This window comes from Silurus meridionalis, chromosome 11, assembly GCF_014805685.1.
Source record: "Silurus meridionalis isolate SWU-2019-XX chromosome 11, ASM1480568v1, whole genome shotgun sequence".
Lineage (NCBI taxonomy): Eukaryota > Metazoa > Chordata > Actinopteri > Siluriformes > Siluridae > Silurus > Silurus meridionalis.
Window position 1 is genome coordinate 7,878,656 of NC_060894.1, and position 21,011 is coordinate 7,899,666.

The 21,011-nt window shown below is 39.0% G+C and overlaps 1 protein-coding gene across 6 annotated transcripts in view; it reads right to left on the reverse strand.

Moving 5' to 3' along the window:
* Window positions 1–21,011, reverse strand: part of ksr1a (kinase suppressor of ras 1a) — a 42,012-nt gene that overhangs the window by 17,409 nt on the left and 3,592 nt on the right. For 3 of the 6 annotated variants that reach the window (XM_046861456.1, XM_046861455.1, XM_046861454.1), the window contains exons 1-2: window positions 19,518–19,966; window positions 1,085–1,225 (exon numbers count right to left, since the gene is read on the reverse strand). In XM_046861456.1, the coding sequence (XP_046717412.1) occupies window positions 1,085–1,225; window positions 19,518–19,667 (291 nt within the window). In that variant the 5' untranslated portion in view covers window positions 19,668–19,966. Of the gene's footprint in view, window positions 1–252; window positions 748–1,084; window positions 1,226–5,133; window positions 5,444–19,517; window positions 19,967–21,011 lie in introns of those variants that run through there. The other 3 variants (XM_046861457.1, XM_046861458.1, XM_046861459.1) reach the window with 3 other exon arrangements.

The window sequence follows — 21,011 nt, forward strand, 5'->3', positions numbered from 1 at the left end:
ACACACACACACACACACACACACACACACACACAAACAGAGGAATAAGTGTTAAATGCTGGGACCAGAAGTGTTATGAGTGTTCTCATAACATTTCTAGTCACGAATCAGGTCAAATATAATTAATATACAAAGACCAACTCACAACGCATGGAAACCTATAGGTGAGCAAAAAGTTTGTGCGTCCTTAAAGCAAAGCACTGGAAAGAAGAGCTGCAGAAAAATCTCAAAAGTTCTTCATCGATTACTCACTTCATTACTGCACTCTGATCTTTAAAAGTCACCCAGGACCCAGTGGTGTGATACGACCCTGTGTGTGAGCTCGAGGTGACACTGTGGTGCGGCACGTGCACACCAACCTGCCTTGAGAATCACTAAATTGAGTTCGTGCTTAGCACTAAAGCTGACTAAGCTCTGAAACACTCAGGCTAAGAGGTTCTGTCTGAGAAGTCATTAGGGTGTGGGTGTTGGTATTGCCAACACGATCACGTGACATTTGTAAGATCTTGTGAACTACTCATGAACCTGAAGGCCATGCACTATTGTATTTTTGCTTTGTTTCTTCATTCTGCCAACCTCTCAATTCTGTTCTGAAAAATGTACGCAAACATGGAGAGCTACAGCGGAGCAGATTTACAATTATGAATTGTTTGTCTTGTAGCTCGCTAACTATACTATTTGTGTTCATTTCTTATCAGTAGATTAATGTACATTAGCTAACATTGTATCCCAACATCTAGTGAGAAGAAAAGAGAAAAAAGTAAAAAGAAGAGATACAGTTAGAGTAAAAAAGAGAAGAGAATAAGGGAAAAGAGAAGAGAAATAAGTAAAGGGGAGAAGAGAAGAGAAGAGAAGAGAAGAGAAGAGAAATTCGTACACAGGAGAAAAGAAGAGGAGAAGAAAAGGAAAAGAAGAAAAGGACGAGTGAGGATATAAGAGAAGAAAAGGCAGAGGAAGAAAAAGAGGAACATTTAAGCACCTAAGCACCTAATGCAAATATTTGATTGCAAATACATGTCACCCATTTTCTGTTCACTAAAGCTAATCCAAAACACATCCCTAACGCTGCATGTTTGCATGTCACCTCTATGAGCTCGGATCTCAGGCTGATGGTGCGTAACCAGTCCCCCACGCGTGGGTACGTGTCCAGGGCCTGTGGTCGATCTGTCTCCGGAACCTTCAGCTTGCAGTGCAGCTGCTTGCAGATGTACTTCATAAGTTTCACCTGCAGGGGGTGACAGAGAAGTAGCCACAAGAGGAAGGGGGGGTTAGCAGGGTGAAATAAATTCTTTTAAGCCTGCTGCTTTTCGATTTGGACACGTGTGTGGCAGTGGTTATTAATTTACCACAATGAACACATAGGTCACAATAGACTTGGAGAAATCAGACGCATAACGATAGAGTGGGTTAAGTAAAATATTTGGGTTATGTTTTAGTGATATTTTACAGTACATTCATTTTCAGCATAAAAAAAATTGAAAAGAATATTTTGTTATTCAGATATTATTCAGATTTTTCTTTTTATGTCCATATGTACAGTTGAATCGGCTTTACTGAATTTTTTTTCACGTTATCTTTTCATCTAAACGTCATAACTGATCATCAAGCGCACAACGATGCACAACACATTTAACCGTCTTGCCAAGGACACACAGGACTGGAGTGTGTAAGAGCTGACTCAGGATCGGACAGCCCCAGGATCTGGACATGGCTTTACCCAATCAAAATAAGCCATCACATCATTCTGCTGAGATGAGTGAGCGTTTTTGATACCCCTATCCACCATAGCTCAGGAGTCCCAAAGGCCTCGGACAAGCCGGCGCAGAGACGTCCTTATGTAACGGTGGCTTTTTCGTGCCACACAAACAGCTCAGCTAGCACAGCGAAAAAGAACGATTGCCACGGCGCTAATGAGCTGGAGCTAATTATACACAGACGTATTAAGGTATTTGTGTGAACCATTGTTTTCAAAGGTCATAACGCAAAGCAGTGTGCATGAAGAAGCCAGAAATAAAACTGTGCATGTTGTAATGAATGGCTTACTCAAAATTAACCAGTGGTGGATGAAGTACACAAAGCATGTACTTGAGTAAAAGTAGAGCTACAGTAGGTAAAATATGACTCCAGTAAAAGAAAAAGTGCTCCCTTTAAACTTTCACTTGAGTTAAAGTACAAAAGTGTTTACCTTCGAATGTACTTAAGTGTCCAAGAACTATGATTTATTATGGCTATGATGTTCTTATTATAATCTTTTTTACAAGTCTCTTTGCCTAATCAGCTCAGTTTATGTGAAAAGACTCTGTTACTCTCTGCAAAGCAATCTAATAATAAAATGATATAAATGAGTCAAACACTGATTGATATCTAATAAATGATCATGAGCCCAAAACCTCCTTTTCAACGACTTAAAAAAAAACCCGTGTAAAGTCCACGGGTGCTGTGGCGAGTTCGAGTCAGGAGATTCTTCCATCATTTATTTCTCTCAAAATGTTCTGCTTGCTGTTGAACTGTCGCTAAACTGGGTGTTCGTGTAAAGTACAGTAGATACCACCAAGCGGCAATGGCGTTTCTAGCTTGAATGAGGCTCTGGGTGAACCACGCCATGACCCAACATCTCCCTCATTGATTAGTTTCTGTTTTGAAAAGCTCCTCTCTGCTTCAGCGACCGTCACTGGATGAGTACAAAATATTCTCAGAGCAGTCCACAAATTTGGAGACATTTCTGGGAGCTCAATTTCATGTAAATATGTAAATATCGGAATAAATGCATTTATTGCACAATTAAATACACGTCATTGTGCACAATTTATCAAAATCTCAGAAACAAAAAACATAAAACTCCTTGGCTAATTGTAGCCATAAGAAACATACAACATCTATATCCTTATATGTCTTTTAAATGAGCTTTTAAAGCTGCACTGGAGATTCCCCCCTTACTGACCTCAGTCCAATCACAGAAAACCTTCATAACATCACCTCAATTAAAGGCAACCAAAGCAATCAGTGCTGTTTAACCACAATCCAACTAGACTAGTTACAGTAGGCTGGAATTGTTTTGTTGCTACACACATTATAATAAACTACATACTCTAAATTATAATGTTATGCAGCTAAATGAAATATTGTTGCTCTATGAGTAAAAGCATAGCAGGAAACACAGCATAAGTGATATACAGTTTTTAACCTTATTTCATTAGATACATTAGCTTCTACTATCCTAATAATGAGATGAGCGATAGAGCTGCATGCAAACCTTTTTCACATTTCCCCCATAGTTCTTCCCTCTTTCTTCTGAATTGGGCTCCTGAGGGTTTAGACCTTCTTTTGTCATCTATAATTTTAATTTGGATTCAGCGCTTCTTACTGTCATGACATCACCACCCGCCTCTTCTTTCTGAGTGGATGAGTGAGGGAATTTCTCTGGGTGGTGGGTGCGCACTCCGAGTCCCGACCAGGTTCATTTACCGTGATATTATAATAATTGACATGACCATTAAAATGAGCGGTTAAAAAAATTGACTTTGAAATGTAGTGAAGTTTAAGTAAAAGTCTCCCCAAACGGAAATATTAGAGTAAAGAACTGAAACTAACACATCTAACACACAATAAAACTAGGGTAAGTAGTATGTCAAGGGTGATTTTATATATATATATATATATATATATATATATATATATATATATATATATATATATATATATATATATATATATACATATATACATATCACCCTTGACATACTACTTACCCTAGTTTTATTGTGTATATATATATATATATATATATATATATATATATATATATATATATATATATATATATATATACACACATATATCACACATAGATCTCATTATAATACTTTTCAATCTACAATTTTTTATTTTCTGATGATCCAATTAAACTCCTGTATCTTCATATGCATTTCTAACAAATGCCATTGTCACAAAGCAGCTCCATAAAAATAAAAAGTTTCAAGATTTCAATAATAAATGTATCCCTAATTGGCAGCTAAGGGTGATAAAGAAAAGCTGCCTAAAACAATAAGAAAAACATGCAGAACTTTTTACACTCATCTATTTTACACATGAAATTTTAGCACACAACCAAAGATGCTCCTTGATCTGAAGACACTGAGCTGTCTGAGATCTCTGCCTCTCAGAAGAAACCAAACTTACAAGAAAACCCCTCCTCACCTGGGTGACACCAGATAGCGAAATTATAAACATTTCCTTCTGTAACTCTGTTCAACATGGTCACATGTGTATACAACTCAATTCTAACACTGGTGGAAGGGATAGCATTTCTATCTTCACTATCAATCACAGTGACACTACACAGTCATGGGTGTCTGGTAATGAGTGTGTTACATAGCATGTGCCTCAGTAAGGATGTTCTCATGTCTCAGAAGGAAGCATGTGATAGTCTTCCCCCTGAAGCTGCTTAGCTGATAGAAAAGAGTTAGCTAGTGGGTGGGAAGTGGCAAGTGACCAAATTAGAAGCAGTGCTATTAACAAAACAGAGGTCAATGACATCATGAGACATTAGTGAAGATCTGGATGTGTTTTGGGGCTGAGATTTTGGGTTATGAAGTTTTCTTAGATAGATTAGCTTTCTAATTCTACTAAAAATCCAGACAAGCAACGTTCAGACATCAAACTTTTTATTTATTTTTTTATTTTTTTAATTGTTTAATAGAAAAGTGTGTGAAAAATGGGGGGGTGACTTAGAACGGGTAAATTTGAGCTCAGTGGTTAAGGTCTTTGGTTTGTCACTGAAAGGTCTGTATGGGGTTTGATCAACAGTCTTAACCCTCAATTATGTACTTATGCAAGCTCTATAATTGGATCAGGTTCTGCCTCGCTTTCAAAGTGGATAAAACCATCTGCCGAATGAATGAATAAATGTAAATGTAGAAAAAAAAAAAAAAAAAGAACGACTCCAAATCAAGTGGTGTCGCATGATTATATCTAATCTACATCATGCCATTGCATTGGCTCTTTGCCCTGGTGCAGTGAGCATGCCATCTGAACCTCTCCCCCCACAATCCCTTCTTATTTCCCCTCCAGCAAACAGGCCCGTCAAACAGATATAAATAGCTGTTATTATATGGAAGCACACAGCAAGCATACCTCCTCTCGAGGGGCGTCTGCGCTGCTGCCATGGCAACCGAGTGTCATCATATTGTCGCAGCGAGTGACATCAGCATTCGCGAGTTCATAGTGAGGCTAACACATGGCTGCGTCAGGCCTCGCTTCCTCGTGGCTATTCTCTCCTCCAGGCCTCGATTTATCTGCAGCAAGGTTTGCAGGATGCCTTTTTTGTGTGCCTGCGTCCCTCCCTACCCTGGCGACGTGTCAGGATCTTTTTGAATAACAAAAAACGCGACATGGGAGGGAGAGTTCTGTGAGGCAGCTCCCCTTCGATTCCTTTGCAAACAAAATAGCGCCGGCCAGCACAAGAGGAATTTTCCAGAGAGCTCAGAGTGCTGACCAGAGAAAGAAAGAGAGAGAGAGAGAGAGAGAGAGAGAGAGAGAGAGAGAGAGAGATCTGATATCTTCAGATAAAAGAGCATCTATGGGCGTTGTGCAAATATTTTGTCACCTGTATACAAACCGTGCTAAGAACTTTAAATTGAATTACAAGACTGGTGACGTGCACATTAAACGTTTGCATGCACGTTGTGTTATAATTTGCTGTTTTGCTCTCAAATTGTTTCAACTATTAAATAGTTATTTTGCACCAGAATTCAGATTCATGTACAGCAAATGCTGAAAAGGATCAACACATTCCATTTGAAAGTGGGTGCAAAACTTTGGCCTAAATCTCTTTATTTTGCACTCACTTTCTCTACCTGTCTATTTCTCTCAATTTCAGATAATTGTAATTGTATTTTTTTTGCCAAAACCTTGGGTTATGAGAACAAAAAACTAGTAACTTCAACAAAACTGTAAAAGAAACCGAACCACAGGAGGGATGTGAGGGTTCAGGCGACCTGAAGCTCCCATTTAGTGTGTTTTTAACAAGGATAGGATGTGCAGACGTCCCAGCCGAGCAGCAGCCGCTGATGACGCAGGGAGGAGGAAGGGCGGAGGGGTTAAAGTGGGGTGGGGGGGGCGTTAAGGAACAGGAGGAGGAGGAAGAACAGGAGGACGAAGACTGGCCTGCTGAGACGGGTTCTTTCAGAGGGAGACCAGGCAGGGACACTGCTGACGCACACACGAGCTCTGTTACCAGGAGGCTGGCAGCCATAAAGCCAGTCATCCTTTTCACACTTCCGCCCACCTGCCAGCCAGCGTCCTCTAATCCCAGCCTTAATGAGCGTAGTGTGGATTCGGACGCCAGCACCCAGGGGCTTCCAGCCAGGCTGTGTCCATCACGCCATCACGGAGAAACATCCAAACTCACCACACTGCATCTAGAACCTTCTTCTAGCTACCAAATACTGGAGATGAGAGCACTTTCCCGCTTCAAAAGCATCAAAGCAAAGCTATTGACAAAGCAGCTTGAAACTTTTACCACAATCTCTGCCTTCAGTAAGGTTTTGCAGTGTGAATCCTGACAATACCACAACTGTACATGGCATGCATGGAGGTAGAAAAACACCAACCAATTATTAGCTTATGTAGAGAAATAACAGCAGTTAATGATCTCCTCCGAGTGTGTTTAGAGGCAGTAGGAAATGCACCATGGTTTGCTTTCACTTTCTCACTGTTAGTTAGTTATATTGTGCACTAGCAGGTGGAAACTGCTGTAACAGAAATGTCCCCACTGTGGGACAAATAAAGGGATATCTTATCTTATCTTAACTTAGCTTAGCTTAGCATAGCATAGCTAGGGCTAGAATTGTGTTGCTACAGTCATGCTGATGTTGGAACATGCACCCATTTGTCCTTTACTTTATCTATCCTGCCTTCCATGCTACCTTGTTTAATTATACCTGTCCATTTGTATAAGTTATGGGTTTTCTATAGCATTTGAACATGCAGAACCATCATAATGCACACACCATACCAGCATATCTCATTGTGCTTTATCATGTATGATTCCAAAAACAAGATTCAAACACAGTCTGACAACTAAGCCAAATTAATAATTACATCTCAGGGGTCAAAACTAAGGCTAGAAACTGAAAAAAAAAAAACTAGCAAAGGAAACTAGCCAACAAGAGAAACAGCCAGGACTCTGCAGCTAAGTAGCAGTGTATTAATGCACCAAATTGTACTGTATGCGTAAATAAAAAGCATTAGATCTGACTATTAACCAAAACACGTTGAGAACAAATACTAAGCAAAAAGATGGCTCTTTTATACTTTTTATGACTTTTTAATCACTTTTATGGCAATACAAAATTCCTTTAATTGAAGATAAATACCTAAATAAATACCTACACCTACACATATTCCGAAAATGCTTATTTCTTCGAATTAGATTTTACAGCAACAAGCCTGTGCTGTATTAGATCTTGCAATCATATTATTTGAAAAACCAGCTCCTCATCAGACATCATTCACAAGGGACAAAAAGACACTCGGGTATCTTTTACAGCTTATTCACTCTCGTGCTACACTTGCAATCCATATAACATGCACCTGCAAAAAAAAGAATTCAGGTCCATGAGTGTGAGGCGAGCGTGGATCAGCAGCTAAGAAAAGGACTGAGAGAAAGCCAAGGACCTCTTAAACAAAAGAAATCACAAAGTCAGGTAAAAGGAAAGGAACTCGCATTCAAAGCAAAGTTCATAAACAAACGAGCATGGCTAGTAATCCAGCTGCTAAATGCTAATCTTGCACATGATATTCATGGCCTCGATCCAAAAAAAGATCCATTTCCTTTTAATTCCAGTTAGTCGAACAGATGTGTGACAAATTGAAAAGCAGGATTTTTTTGTCCACAAGCTTTTCACTTTAGTACCCTAATAAAAGCGCAACAGAGTATAGAACGACAAGGTCAAGAGCATCTCACCATCTCGTTTATTGCTCAATTACAGCAAGAGCAATGTGTGAATATGGGAATATTAACGGAATGTGTATATGAGAAAGGGAGAAGGTTAACCGCCAACATTTAAGAGGCTTCTTGTAGTTTAATCTGCTCACATGGACCTGCAGGTGGCCAGAACAGTAAATAACCACCTCCTCCTACTCCCTTTTTGCTGATGCTTCATCTTTGGATTTTTTTTTTTCTAAATGTTTTTTCCAACAAAGTTCAAACATTTGAATGATGCCAACTAGATTGACAGGAGAACTAAAACTTAAAGTCAACATGTTAGAGAGATACAAATCCTCCCCCACATCTATCGGCCATAGTGGGCTGCGGTCAAATGAGCTTGTGGCTCCAAAGAAAGCAAAACAACACCCAGTTCTACCTCCTCTTGTTTTCTCCCAGTCTATCTCTGCTAACATTGACTTTGGGGTTTGGCCAGTGCTGAAAGTAATGAAGACAGATTCATGGTTTTCTTTTCTTTTGTTTTGCAATGGAGGCCTCAGCAGTGTCGAAGACCCAGTGTCCAGTCAAACCACACAAACAAGAACATCAGGTTCCGAGCTAAGCACCGTAGAAGCTCAACATATATAAAATGTCAATGTTCTAGCTTGGTAAATGCTGCATAAACATCTATGCTATGGACAAAGATTATCTAAAAAATGAGACGTTCATGTTCTGTCAATTGGGTCTGATGTGATGTAGTCACACATATTTATATATAAAATCTAATTAATCAATAAATTCAATTAATGCAATACATTACACTATTGCATTTTTTACAATTGAGTAATCAATTAAATTGGCACAAATGTAATTGATTTAATACAATTAAATCAATGGAAAAATATAATACAATTTTTTAGATTTTAAACCTGAGAGCAATATTCCTCTTGCAGTATTCCTCCACATCCAGCTTATAATTTGTACATAATACAAACGTGATTTGCCTTACAGTCAGCACCACTGTCCGAAATTGCTATTTTATAGACTTGATCAACACCTACTGACCAATCCATGACCTCATCAACCCGATACAGTGCACATTGTTCACATGCCACATCCAGCCACTGCTCTTCACTACATGCACTCACCAGATTAGCTTCTCGTGCATTCTAGCTTCAACAGCAGTTGTGCATCTCTAAGAAGCATCTCATTTTATTTTCCCTGTTTAGCATTTGATACAGGGTGCAAGCAGCTCCTGCTGAGCCCACAGTAATGGCAAAGAGTCCGACTAACACCCACCTAAAGATCTGTGCACCATAAACCCCCGCCTTCTGACACATTTATTTTATGTTACAATGGAGATCCACGTTATCCATATTCGCTAAACCTTTCTAAAACAGTAAGTATTTTGGTGCTAAGTACTGTTGCACGCTCAGTCAAAGTTCTAAGTGCCTTTCTTAAAACACACACACACACACACACACACACACACACACACACACACACACACACACACAGCAGGTAGTTAGGGGATCACACAGCCAGAGCAGAGAACAATACATTGGTGCAAGTGTGACGTTAGGTTTCCTAGCAACTCCAACTCAGGGGCCTTCTGTGGCGTTTTCTTTTTCCAGAGTGGGATTTTCCCACAGACAGAAAACATCCAAAGAAGATCATCTTAGAAGACAGGACACACCACCTCAATGGTGACCCATTTCTATAAATGTAGCTTAGCTATTGGCATAAATCAGGTCTGTTTAGCAACCTATATGAAAAAAAAAGATCTATAATGATCCTCTATGAGTCCTGATATTTTTTTATCTCTGAATCCCAATCGGCTACAGTAAGCCTGCTTGGTTGAAGCACAGTGTTGGATGTGACCAGGGGAAGGAAGGTACACTTGCTAATTGAGAACAAAAAGGCAGAGCTGAAGAGCTGCGTCACTGGATCCGTGTGTTATGGCAACATCGTGCTGCCCGTGCTGAAGGAGGTAAACATGCACGACGCTACCATGGCAACGCATCCATGACGTCCGCACACATGACGGACGGCTAAAGGGCATGGCCACGCCCGGCTCATCAGAGCTGCAGGGAGGCTTCAAACTGACTTTGTATCAAATATGGGGCTGTTTTTATGGTGCACTGATCAAACTCTTTGATCAGACACGTGCTTATCAATCTGTAATACAATAGATAACAATATTGGTGATTATTATTATAGTGTTTCATTCACAAGGTGTAGGTAAGTTAAATATAAAGATGTCTGATTGAGGTGTATATCAGATGCACATGCAACCTTTCGAACAAAGCCAACCGCATTATTCTGTTCGCCAGAATTAAGTACACCTGGCTAATCATCACAGTTGTAAGAAAGCATTTGCCTAATAAGACACAAATATTCAGATAGGAAATCTCAAAAGAAGAAAAGGTTAGCAAAATATGTCAGGATTTCTGATTAGCAGATGTGGCAAAAGTACACATATCCTTCACTCAAGTGGAAGTACAGATACTCATGTTTTAAAAGAGTCTGATAATCAGGTGATCAGAAATGTCTCTGTTCTCAGTCATGTTTACATCACTGACTACCTCTGTCTTATCCACATTAGCCCCATACTTCTTGTTGCCTTTTGCCCTGTTCGTTGTTAGCTTCGTAGGCTAGCCTTCAGTATGCCTGCATGATAGCCAGGAAATGATACACCAGGGGTAGCTTGAAAAAGCCACGCAATGACAGGAAATAGGTTTACAAGCTGAAAACGACGCGGAATGAGGAAAAAATATTGATCGTGTCACCAACCAGATTAAAAATAAAGTAACGAGCCTGGTTTGAAAATGTAAGCAGTAGGAAGTACAGATATTTGTGTAAACTGGTTCTAGCTGCTTCCGCTAACCCACACACTCTCCATCTCAAATAGCAAACTATGACAATACAAAACCTAAAGATACAGAGATATGCATATATTACTTCTAAACTGACTTAAATCTACACTACGATTATTAAATACAAATATTAACCGAGTTCATGGTTTCAAGTCATGGTAGCATACCGGATTTTAAACCAGGGAACTTCATCAACAGTAATTGTATTGTTCATTGTTTTTAAAATACTCCATAGATAATTTGTCTTTAGAAGTTTAATAGCTCTGGAAACAAACAGGAAAGTAACAGCTAGATCACATCCAAAAAATGTCTGCTAACTATCATGCTAGTTTTGAACCTCTCTTTACTAGCATGCTAATAGAAAGACTCGATAGTCCTGATGGATGGTATATGAGCAGTTAATATTAGTGACTGAAGCACTGCTGAGTAAACAGGCCCACGTGGGAGGATGAATAATTGGCGCTGCACTAATAGCTAATAGATCAGCAAAACTCAATTTTTGCTCACGAGTACAAACCGCCACCTCATTCGCCTTTGGAGAGCTGCTTAAGGTTATAAAGCTAAACTGAGGTGAGGTGCCAGACAAGTCTTTTGAATATCAAATGAGATGCTTCGAAACATCTCAAGGAGACGCTTTGAAGCTGCACCTGTGTCACGGAACCTGTGTAAAGATAATACACGTCATGCTCCAAATCCAGCAGTAGTTTCTGGTTAAAGATCATGAGATCAGTTTTTTGTCAGGTAATGAAACACGATTGACTGTGATAACAAAAAGCTTAGCTAGACAATGTATTGGCTTTTTTTTAAGGGTTTAATCTCAAAATCTCCATTCCAGTCTCAATGCTGTATAAAGAACTATGTTGAGAATATAATCAAAGTCCTTCAGCTACACAAAGCAATGAAATATCACTAGACAACAATAGTGTGAGTGACTGAGTGCCTTTTGAGCTAATTTATTGTTTCTGGCACTAAAGACTCCAAAACACATTTAAAAACTCTCTCTTTAGAAAAACGATTTACTATATACATTTTTACCTGTAGTTTTGATAAATCATCTTTTATTTTATTTATTTTATTGTTTATTATTACTTAGATCATGTGATGTGTCATCCATGATACTGACCTATTACTAATGAAAAAATATCATTGTTAGCATAAAAGTTTATTATGAATAGTAATAAATCCCAGCGTTATTATAAACCTTTGTTTTACAGGCTGAACAACTCTTAATCTTATTTATATCTTACTTATTATATTTATATCAGCCTATCTTACTTATTCACGTTAACAGTGATCTTTCAAGATCCCCTTAATTACAGAACTATTTTATAAATTACATATGAATATAAAATAAGTGTTATTCTCTTAGTTATCCTCTAAATTATCTCAATACTGTAAATTTATATTTTGTACTGCTTGTTTTGGAGCATGACCCCATCCTGCTGAGAAGGACGTTTTCTGAGGCGATGGATGACTTGTCTATCATCATTGTCATCACAGTAGGGGGTGTGTGAACCTCGCTGAAGGGGCTTCCACTAATCACGGGTCTCCTAATGTCACACTGTGAGACTTTATGCTCTAATAACTCCTACACAAAGCGTGCATGCTCCTTATCCTGCAAATGACTTGACATATGGACGATCCTCTTTCCTGTTGTTCTGCAGGCCTGGGGTTTAAACACCTTCCCAAACGCGACCTCGCCACGCAGACTGAACACGGTTAACATGATCTGATTTTATAACCCAAATCTGACACGGACGCAAATGAGCAACTGAAAAAATAAGCTCGCTTTGATAACACAGCCTTCTCCTAATTTATCCGTCCGTGGGAGCGCAAGACCAATATAGCATGGGAGGGGAAACAATAGATCGCCTCACAGAGGGAAGAGGGAGGGCTTTGTGTTGGGGGGGAGATTGTTGTTACTGCAATCACCTGCTCTGCTATACCCCCCTCCTTTTTTTTCCTTAAAACACACACAGCCTGCTGGGAGACCCATCCCTTTCAAACATCTGGTTGATTTCTTCTCCTCTCAATCCCTCCCTCCCAACACACAATTCCCCCATCCGGCCTCTTCGTACATCACACGTCATTTTCTTAATTAACAATCAACCCCTGAAAACACCAGGCAGGGGGACGAAAGACGAGCCAAATATAGAAGCAGCCATAATAGAACGGCGCTCTATAACACTCTTTTTTTTTTTCTTTTTTCAAAGCAGGGCCCATAAAAGGTGAAATCAGCAAATGCTTGCTAAGTTTCTATTCTGTCTGTTTCTTTAAAAAGCCTAATTGTGTCTCTTTGTTTGTCTGCGTTGGAGGAAGTCGGCTTTTCAGAGACACATCGAGACACAAAGCAACGTCCTCCCTACAGGAACCGGCTCACACGACTCCTCCATCAACTCCCACATGGAATTTGCTTTATTGTAATTGCAAAACAATCATGGCTCTTATATAATCATCAAAAGTACAACAGGACTTCAGTGTTATTCTGAACAACTGCTAAAAATCTATTTTTCATTAGAATCTCAGCCAAATTTCACCGTTGTCTTGCCGCTTCACAGGATTAAAATCTGCATGCTCTAAAGTAGAAATTTAATTTAATATTTTAATGATGACATTTTGCCTCATCACCCAACCTTCATGGATAATTGTATTTCAACATTATATTCAGAGCAGAACCCACAAGTTACACATCATTACTTTATTTGTTCATTTATAAGGTTGTCATATTGCCGTTTAAACACAAACAGTATTGACACGATACGTTTTACAGCAATTTTCAGAAATCATAAAACTTGCTTAGACAGTTAGCATGACAGCAAATTACTGAGTACTGAAACATCTTCGATATAAAATGCTATGTATTAGAAAGGCACGAATCTTTTGAATTGCCGAATCTTACAATTCTTACACATCTGCATAATTTGATGAATCATTTTAGATGTTCCCCAAAGCATATCGGAAAAATATAGATACACATGAATGGCTTTTATTTTAATCTAGTTCAAAGGTATTTTTCTGGTACTTATTATAATTTTTTTTATTTAAATATTCTGTTTATTATTTAAAACCTGCATATCTTAAAATGTAAAGTTAATATTTGAGATATTATTAAATATATTATTCAGAGTTTGTATATTTTTTGTATATTCATTGATTGCAATACAAATATTCACAACAGAACAAAGAAGACATTAATGTTTAAACTTAGGAAATGCACAATATGGTAATTTTGATTTTGATGGCCAAAGAAAGATGAAACAAAACACTGCAAAAGTAACATCTGGAGAGACATTTTGCAACTGATTAGTTTAATTGGCAACAGGTCAGTAACATAATTTGGTATAAAAAGAGCATCTTACAGAGGCAAAGTTTCTCAGAAGTAAAGATTGGCAGAGGTTCACTAATCTGCAAAAAACTGCATCGACAACACTGTGGAACCATTTCAGAATAATGTTGCTCAAGATGCAATTGCAAATACTTTGAATATCTCATCATCTAAAGTGCATAATATCATCAAATGTTTCAGAGAATCTGGAGAAATCTCTGTGCACAAGGGACAAAAGCAAAAATCATTATGGGATGCTTGTAATCTTCTCAGGTGGCACTTCAGTAAAAACAAGGATGGGCTCATGCTGAGAAGAAGCCATATGTGAACATGATCCAAAAATCATGATCCATATCATCTCTGGTCAAAAGGTCAATTAAAATGTATTAGGACAAAGTGGAAAACTGTATTTTGGTCAGAAGAAGTCGAAATATAATTTTTTTTTTTGAAAGACATGGATGCCACATCCTCCAGACTAAAGAGGAAAGGGACCATCTGGCTTGTTATTTAGTATATTAAAACATTTAGTTTAAATGTTTTAGAGAAACATATGCGGCCATCCAGACAACGTTATTTTCAAGGAAGGCCTTGCATGTTTTAGCAAGACATTCGGTGTTTTTAGACGTAAATTGACTGTTGATAACAGAAAAGGGGATGCTACACAGTGGTACACATGACCCATGTTGTGGCCATTAAAATAATATTTACCTTATTTTTTTCCTAAATGGTAAATTTCCATGGTGTATTTAAATTATTTTTGAGGGCTGTATATTTGAGTAATAATTTGAAGTATTATTAAAGATAATATTTAAAATATTAATTGAGCTCTGTGTATTTGTCATTCTTTTGATTAATTATTTTTGGCCTGTGTATCTTTGTAATAAGTCATTTTGTATGATATTTAGTCATCTGCCAAAATGCTACAATTGTGCCATAATCGTAGCAATGATTTTTCATTGAATTGACTTTAAAATGGTCCATGGACTGAGCACAGACTTGAGTAGGATGCATCATGGGAAATGCACACAATGGAGTTGCTGGCAGGTTTTGCTTGAACATGTTTAGTTCCAACAAGCAAAAATAAGATGTGTTTTCAGCTTCCCAAAATATGTTTGAGGATTCAGCAAAACCCAAGAGATATGGCCCCCATAGACCAATACAGGAGCTACCTCTAGTAATAAAATGTGAGACTGAGGTGTGAGGCTGATGCCAGACTGTGATCAGTGTGTTAAAGCTAAACCATCATCTCATAGTATTTCATGTCTGAGGCACCATTATCCGCTCACAAGTACAACCCCAATTCCTAAAAAGTTGGGACGCTGTGTAAAATATAAATAAAAATGTAATGTAAATGTTTTGCAAATCTCATAAACCTATATTTTATTCACAACAAAACATAGAACACATATCTATGTTCAAACTATGGAAATCTACTATTTATGGAAAACTTTATAGTGTTACTAAAAAGAAACAGTTGGAGGAACATTGTGCAACTAATTAGATTTATTGACAACAGGTCAGTAACATGTTTGGGTACAAAAAGTAAATGGGCAGAGGTTCACTAATCTATGAAAAAAACTGGGTCTAAAAATGAATAAGATTTTAGAATAATGGTTCTCAAAATACAATTGTGAAGACTTTGAATATCTCATCATCTTTAATAATATATAATATCAGGAAAATAATCTGGAGAAATCTCTTTGTGCAAGGGACAAGGGTGAAAATCAATGCTGAATGACCCCATTACAATTAGGCATTAGTGGAAATAATGAAAATCACCCCTCCAGAGATCCGTGCAATTAAAAACATTTGGTGCACCAAGAAAAGAAAAATATGACAAAGAAGACCGTTGAGAAGCGAATCTGGTGTCAGACCTAAATGAGACAACATTCCTCTCCCAAAACTACAGCAGCTGATCTTCAGTCAGTGATCTTGTATACAGACCCCTGTTTAAAAGTTTTTGAGAAATCAAATTTAAAATGACCATATATTTTCCTGAAAATGCTACATTTTCTAAGTGTAAACATTTGATATGTTTTCTATGTTCTATTGTGAATAAAATTAGATTTGCTAATTATTGCATTGTGCTATTATTTACATTTGACACAGCATTCCAACTTTTTTTAAAGTAGGGCTGGTCAATGCGGTGTGAACAAAAATTGGCCTGACAGTCTGCAGTGGAATGACAAAAGGCTTTTGGTGAGAATCTAACGTGAGTTCAAGTATCTTTTGATTGCGCTGAAGTGCAGGTGGCGATGAGAGACAGGTGGGAGGAGGGCATCTGGAGTGTGACAACCACTTCAGCTGTGCTTATTCAATGCAGGAATTAACAGAGCGTTTAGAGCCTGTTACACTCAGTGAGAATCATCAAGCTTCACTCTGTCCTCCCTGAACAGCCCTTATGTGTCCATTCACTCTGTCCTAACGCAAGCCAAGGCTAATAATTAATATTATTGATGTAGCCCTGGTAAATGCATTTTACCCAGCAGCTTATTTTAGAAATTGCTTAGCATTGTAGTATAGTATTTCTTTTTTATCATTTGTCTGTTTATTATAAAAGTTTTGAAATTCAATAGTAACGTGTACATTGAATATAAAATCATAGCATTTGATTTTAAAAATGATGATTAAACTAAATATCTAATATGCAATAGTGATCTGGCACTTTGTTCTGTTTCTGTGTGTCCTGGCAAGACAGGGAAAAAACATCATATGCTAATGAGCTCTATACCTGTACATAAACTGAGAGAGAGAAAGCAAACGAGAAAAAGAGAGCGAGTGCTACCCTGCAGTCCCGCTATACTACGACCAGCCTGCAGATCCAGAGAGCGAGAAATGGCCTGATCAGCAAAACGGCCACGCAGAGACTTAAAAAGGAAGCTGATGGGGCAATTCCTCAATAGTCGTGACCCTGACGCTTCAGGAAGTTGCGAAAAAGAGGCCTAAATGAAGGTCTTGGACTACAGATGGAGGGGAGCACGGCCCAACTTCCTGTCCTGACAGGAAGCAGAACTGAAAGCAGCCGTTCAGTTTGTGCTACTAAAATAGAGTGAGTAGGCAAGCGCTGGTATTACAGTTTCATAACACGAGATCGGAGTACAGAAAATGGCAAAGCAGAAGTGTGTGCGCCAAATCATTTCTATTTTTACGACGCAGATATGGCTAGAACAGTATTACACAATACATATGGATACATTCACACCCCAGAAATTAAAAAATGTGTGATATTTGTTTGTTTTTTAAACAATATAGTAACCAAATATTATAAAACAATAGGGACGAAAACATACGGTAGGCTCAGGTGCTTCGAAAATTCCCTCAATCAATGTCGCTCAGCCCTTTCTTTTCACTTAATAAAGCAGTTTGAGCATACATTTTCGAATATCATACACAGAAAATAGCCTTACAAGAAACATTGCCATTTTGGGAATTTGTAACATCATGTGATATAACCAAGTATTATTATTCACTATAAAGGAACAGGGTGTGTTGGGCAAATACATTGTTTTAGTGTTCACAAAAAAAAGACGGGACCTCGTAGTAATAAATCTACGTAGTAATAGAGCTTGTAAAAAAAAAAATCTGAGCATTTGTATGCTAACAGCGAGGTACAACATATTCACCACAAACCGGCACGTTGTTGCTAAACTCACAATGTTTATTTGCTATGGCAGAGAAATGTCAGGGCTCAGACGTCCAACATAACAGCATAGACTGTGAGGAAAATCTGTGCTCATCACCAGAAGGCTCCAAGTTTCAATCTAATAGCTAATGAAGAGCCACTGCTGAGGAATCACCCACAACAAATCAGGTCCAAAGAATTCAAACTACTTTGCAGTCACATGTTATGAATATGTATCTTTACAATAAGTAGAATTTCATGTTACCAGATCACAATTGAATCCACTCGTTTATAACCATATGATTAAATATGCTGTATCTACAAAATCTCCCTTTTCTGAGTACAACAATGTGCAAACAAATCACAATATCTCTGGATGAGTCCAATCAAATCAGGCATTCTTTTGCTCACACTTATTCTAAAAGGACTGTTTACTACATTTGATTGGCTAAAAGTGAACCTCAAAATGCACATGATGACACGGATGACAGAACTGTACTCTGAGTAAGCTAATGCACAGACGATATATGATCTGTTGTGGTGCTCATGACATGTTCACCACAGTTCATTGGTATTTAAATGGAAAATGTATAAAAAAATCAATCTAATGAAGTGAACACTGCAGGCAATATATAGGCCACACACGCACACGCACACAATATATACGTATACATGGCTCAACGTTCACTTGCATTTCATTAATAGAAACTGATGCATCTTTGGCATTTTTCTAATGAAAAATGTATGCATCTTTGTGAACACACCTCTGTGACATGTCCCTCCTGAAACGCTATAATTAACCGCATGCGTTTCTCACAAATCAGAACACAGTTGAGTCCTTAAACCCCTTTAAAGCTCGCGTCTTGGCTCTGAGGAGGCTAAAAAAAAAACATACTGCAGACGCGACGATCCCAAAAACGCTTGCAGCTTCACACTGCTTATGTATGCATGTGCCAACGAGCAAGAACACAACGCAGACAGAATGTTGCAGGGGTGCAGTGTGAAGTGCGCAGTCTTTTGCTGTCTGGATTTTTTTTTTAGTCCACATATGAGCATGCAGGATAGATTTCTCATCTTCATTTGTGCAATTCGGCCAATGCAATCTGATACAGAATGTCTGTGCATGCATGTATGCTATAATGCACGTGACAATAGGAATTAGGGATGCACTGTTTGTTGTGATTCTGGCCCTGGATGACACTTTCATACAAAGAAAATTGATTTACAGCATATATGAATATATACATTTTGCAATATCCAGCCATATTGCTTGTGGTTTTTTAAAATGTAGCAACAAGAGCATGCACAAAAATGACTCTTTTTAGGTTTTAGGCTGTCAGTACTGGATCAGTATTGGGGTCTGTGCTCTGATTTATATATATATATATATACATATACATATATATATATATATATATATATATATATATATATAAAATTTTCTGGTGCATACATCCCTAAAATCTCTGGAAGGAAAAAACCTCACATAACCTTTGTGCAGTGGGTCCAATTTCCGCACGTGAGTGCACGTGCATGTAGTGCATATGCATCTTTCCTGTCTATACTGTCAGGACGCACGGTCCCATTTTGTGCGCGCGCCAGCATCCACGAACGCAATGGGGAGAAACGCAAAAGGGGAGAAAAGCAAAAAGGGGAGAGAAAAAAAGAAGGGATGCGAATGCACCAGGGAGGAAAAGAAGGTGTGTACTTTGGTAAGGTTCCACGCTTTTGGCGCGCGTGCAATGCGTGCGTTATTTTGTGCGTTACCTCCAGCGTGCGGATCTCATGCTGCGTGAGGTCGTTGCTGGCGGCGCACTTGGTGCGGAGGCCCTGCAGGCTGGACAGCGAGATGTCGATCATGTTCTGGATGAGCTCGCACTGGCGCAGCGCCGCCTCGCCGCCTCCATCGCTCGGCATCGGGCACGGCGAGGTAACGCACCGCTGGCACACGCACACACACCACACGAACGTGCGAATGCGCCACCGCAGCCGCGCTGCACGCGCTCCGGCTCGAGAGCAGAGAGAGAGAGAGAGAGAGAGAGAGGGCGACGTCGCGGCGGGGTGACGACGCTCAGACACGCGGGGTACCGATCGCCACCGACTGTGGCTCCGCTAGTCCGTGCACCTTCTCCTCCGCGGACTGTCCTCCCGTCCCTCTCTCTCCCCGGCAGACTCTCCAGTTAGGCTGTTGGCCGCTCCTCACACCAACCCCCCCCACCCTCCTCCTCCTCTATCCGTCAGTCAGCTGTTCAAAAAAAGGGCTCGGTGCATGCTGGGAAACCGAGTACCAACGAGCAACACATACACACTTACACTTTTTTTTACACCTTACACTTTTCATGTGTCTATTAAAGATGTGTCTATTAAAAATTAGCTTGGTGCTGTGTAATAGCTAATTTATTCGCTCATTCTTAGAATAATTGATAAGGATTATAATCATCATGAACAGTTTTTAATTTAGGCACCCATTACTAAAAACACATCTCAACAATGATAAAACTATAATACATTGACAGTCAGAGCAACCCAGATGTGGATGGGTTATCTTTAGAGTTTAATACTATGAGAGAATTGTACTCAAAGTTTAACTGCTCTAATACAAGATACACAAATGTGTATGGTTCTGTTAATCACACAAAAAGATGAAGATGATGAATAGCACATGTGGCTTTACATGATGTACAGCTGTTATCACTTAGGGTGTATTCATTTTTGTTGCCAGTTATTTTGACAATGATGGCTGTATGTTGAGTTATTTTCAAAAGATTGGGATCAGCAGAGAGATGAGAAAAGTAGGATTACAAGGAGATGAGGAAGCAGGTGAAGAGGGATGTGGTGAAAGCAAAGGAAAAGGCATATGTATGAGAAGTTGGACAGTAAGGAAGGAGAAAAGGATTTGTAGCGATTGGTCAGGCAGAGAGACCGAGCTGGGAAGGATGTGCTGCAAGTTAGAGCAATAAAGGATGGAGATGAAAGTGTGTTGATTAGTGAAGAGAGTGTGTTGAGAAGATGGAGGGAATATTTTGAGCAGCTGATGAATGAGGAAAACGAGAGAGAGAGAAGGTTGGATGAGGTGGAGATGGTGGAGCAGGAAGTGGATAGGATTAGTAAGGAGGAAGTGAGAGCAGCGATTAAGAATTTGCTTTAAGAATATGCATTGTATGTCTGTGGATTTAGAGAAAGCGTACGACAGGGTCCCGAGAGAGTAGTTGTGGTATTGTATGAGGAAGTCAGGTGTGTCAGAGAAGTATGTGAGGGTGG